We start from the raw sequence: 2500 nt of genomic DNA, 5'->3' as shown, positions 1-2500 counted from the left end.
TTGTCTTCTTTCCAGACGTTCATCGTGATCACCAACGGAAAGAAGATCTTCAGGTTCAACGCCGAGCCAGCCTGCTACACCCTGAGCTCCTTCAGTCGTCTGCGGAGAGCCGCCGTTCGAATTCTCATACATTCATATCCTTCAACCCGCTGCTAGCAGAGCCCACAGTCTGAAAGCTACTCTGCTCGTGTTTCTTCCTTAATGTTGGATCAAATTATTCAACATGTTCATCATGATTACAATTCTGGCCAACTGCGTATTCATGACGATGAGCAACCCCCCGGCGTGGAGCAAGACAGTGGAGTGAGTCCACGCCACCTGCAACACGCTCGGGGTCTGCGGCCAGCGCAGCCTTTAACCGGTCCAACCCCACTCCCCCCCAACTCCCACCCTCCCAGGTACGTTTTCACCGGCATCTACACCTTTGAGGCCATGGTCAAGGTCTTGTCCAGGGGTTTCTGCCTCGGATCCTTTACATTCCTTCGAGATCCATGGAACTGGCTGGACTTCATGGTGATCAGCATGGCGTGAGTCGCTCCGTCTCAAGCAGTTTCACGTCTCAGATGAACGACCCGGACCCGGTCCACCAACCTCCGACTGTGCAGTTCTCCTGCTGATGATTCTGATTCTTTCCCTCAGATATGTCACTGAGTTTGTCGACCTTGGCAATGTGTCGGCCCTCAGGACATTCCGTGTGCTGCGAGCACTCAAAACCATTACCGTGATTCCAGGTATCCTGCCAAATCTTCCGTCTTTTCAGTGACTCCATTCATACGTCTAAATGTTAGCGTGGCTTCAACATGACCTGTTTTTGCTCTTCTGCCAAGGTTTGAAAACCATCGTGGGTGCGTTGATCCAGTCGGTGAAGAAGATGGTAGACGTCATGGTTCTGACCGTCTTCGCTCTCTCTGTTTTTGCCCTCGTCGGCCTGCAGTTGTTCATGGGAAACCTGCGTCAGAAATGTGTGCGATGGCCCGTCGAAACAAACGGCACAGGACTTTTTAACTCCACCTCCTTTAATGACACCGTGTTCTTCAACTCCACGCTAGGTGCCAACAGCACCTTTGATTTCACTGAGTATATCGCAAACACAGGTGGGTGGGACACGCGTGGGCACGTTGCAGTGTGTGAGTTGGGTCCATGTGGTTGTGAGTCACATTGTCTGTGTGCAAACAGAGAACCACTATTACCTGGAGGGCAGTGCAGACGCTCTCCTCTGTGGAAACAGCTCCGATGCTGGGTACGTTAGCCTTCAGCCTGCATGCTGTGCGACCGTGCCGATGCTCCCGGTGGTTTGTGCGAGCAGTGACACTCTGACTGTGTCTCGGTAGAAAGTGCCCAGAAGGATTCACCTGCATGAAGGCCGGCAGGAACCCCAACTACGGCTACACCAGTTTTGACTCCTTTGGCTGGTCTTTCTTGGCTCTCTTCAGACTCATGACCCAGGACTACTGGGAGAACCTTTTCCAGCTGGTTGGCTTTATTTCCATTCTTTGCCAGACGTCCCCTGGAAGTTAAAGTTGTTTTTGATGTGCAAGTTCTCGTAGTTTCTTTTCTGATCCCAACACAGATCCTGCGGGCGGCGGGTAAGACCTACATGCTGTTCTTTGTGGTGATTATCTTCTTGGGTTCCTTTTACCTCATCAACCTCATCCTGGCCGTGGTGGCCATGGCTTACGATGAGCAGAATCAGGCGTCTCAGCGAGAGGCCATAGAAAAAGAGGAGGAGTTCCAGCGACTTCTGGAGCAACTCAAGAGCCAGGAACAGGTATCCTCCTCAGCCGGTGGCTCGCTTGGCCTCGGCACACCTGCTCACGTCTTTCTCCGTGTCTTTACTGTTTGTGCCAGGCACAAGTCTTGGCCAGCCAGGCCAGTCTCAGCAGCAGGAAGTCACCGAGCTGTCTCACCTCCTCCGAGCTCGGGGCAGATGAGCAGAGTGCCGCGCCTGACCAGGAAGTCAAGGACTGCAACGGGAGACCGATCCCTTGCCTGATCGTCAGGTCGCCCACCATGGTGAAGGTATACGATCCGTGTGTCCAGGTGTCCAGACCTCTGTGGTGCTCGCCGCTATGATCGCTGACAGTTTGTTGTCTTGCAGGCTCCCACGGAGGAGGAAGCCGGCGAGAAGATGGTGGGCTCTGTGCACAGCATGCTGCATCTGGACCAATCGGGGCTGACGCAGAGATCTGCCAGCGCTACCTCTGTGCTCACTGCAGCTGCCATGGAAGGTACGTGAGCAGTGCAGAGAGACGCTGATAATGCAGGGGATAATTAGACAGAACCCCCCCGGATAATCAGCAGCTTTAGCAGCAGATGACCCTGGTTTCAGCACCGAGACCCCAGTCAGTCCTGGCGAGGCTCAGTTCCAGAGGGGGGAGGATGGGGGTGGCAGGCGCTCTAATTTGAAATAAATCAATTAAATTGTCAAGAAGCCGTGAACATCACACACTCATTTACCCGTGACTCTAAACCCGAGGCCGGTCTGGAGCTCGTCATCGTC

The 2500-nt window shown here is 53.7% G+C and overlaps 1 protein-coding gene across 1 annotated transcript in view; it reads left to right on the top strand.

Moving 5' to 3' along the window:
- Positions 1-160: 160 nt before the first annotated feature.
- The window catches only part of scn4aa (sodium channel, voltage-gated, type IV, alpha, a), a 12147-nt gene continuing 9807 nt past the window's right edge, over positions 161-2500 (top strand). Inside the window, 9 exon segments of the mRNA XM_076040495.1 lie at positions 161-303; positions 399-527; positions 640-731; positions 828-1094; positions 1177-1240; positions 1332-1473; positions 1571-1768; positions 1849-2019; positions 2099-2228. Coding sequence (XP_075896610.1) covers positions 224-303; positions 399-527; positions 640-731; positions 828-1094; positions 1177-1240; positions 1332-1473; positions 1571-1768; positions 1849-2019; positions 2099-2228 — 1273 coding nt within the window. The 5' untranslated portion in view covers positions 161-223.

Source organism: Nelusetta ayraudi, unplaced genomic scaffold (assembly GCF_046127955.1).
Source record: "Nelusetta ayraudi isolate G7.1 ecotype Tasmania unplaced genomic scaffold, CSIRO-AGI_Nayr_v1 ptg000061l, whole genome shotgun sequence".
In the NCBI taxonomy this organism is placed as follows: domain Eukaryota; kingdom Metazoa; phylum Chordata; class Actinopteri; order Tetraodontiformes; family Monacanthidae; genus Nelusetta; species Nelusetta ayraudi.
This window is presented reverse-complemented; position numbering and strand designations above follow the sequence as displayed.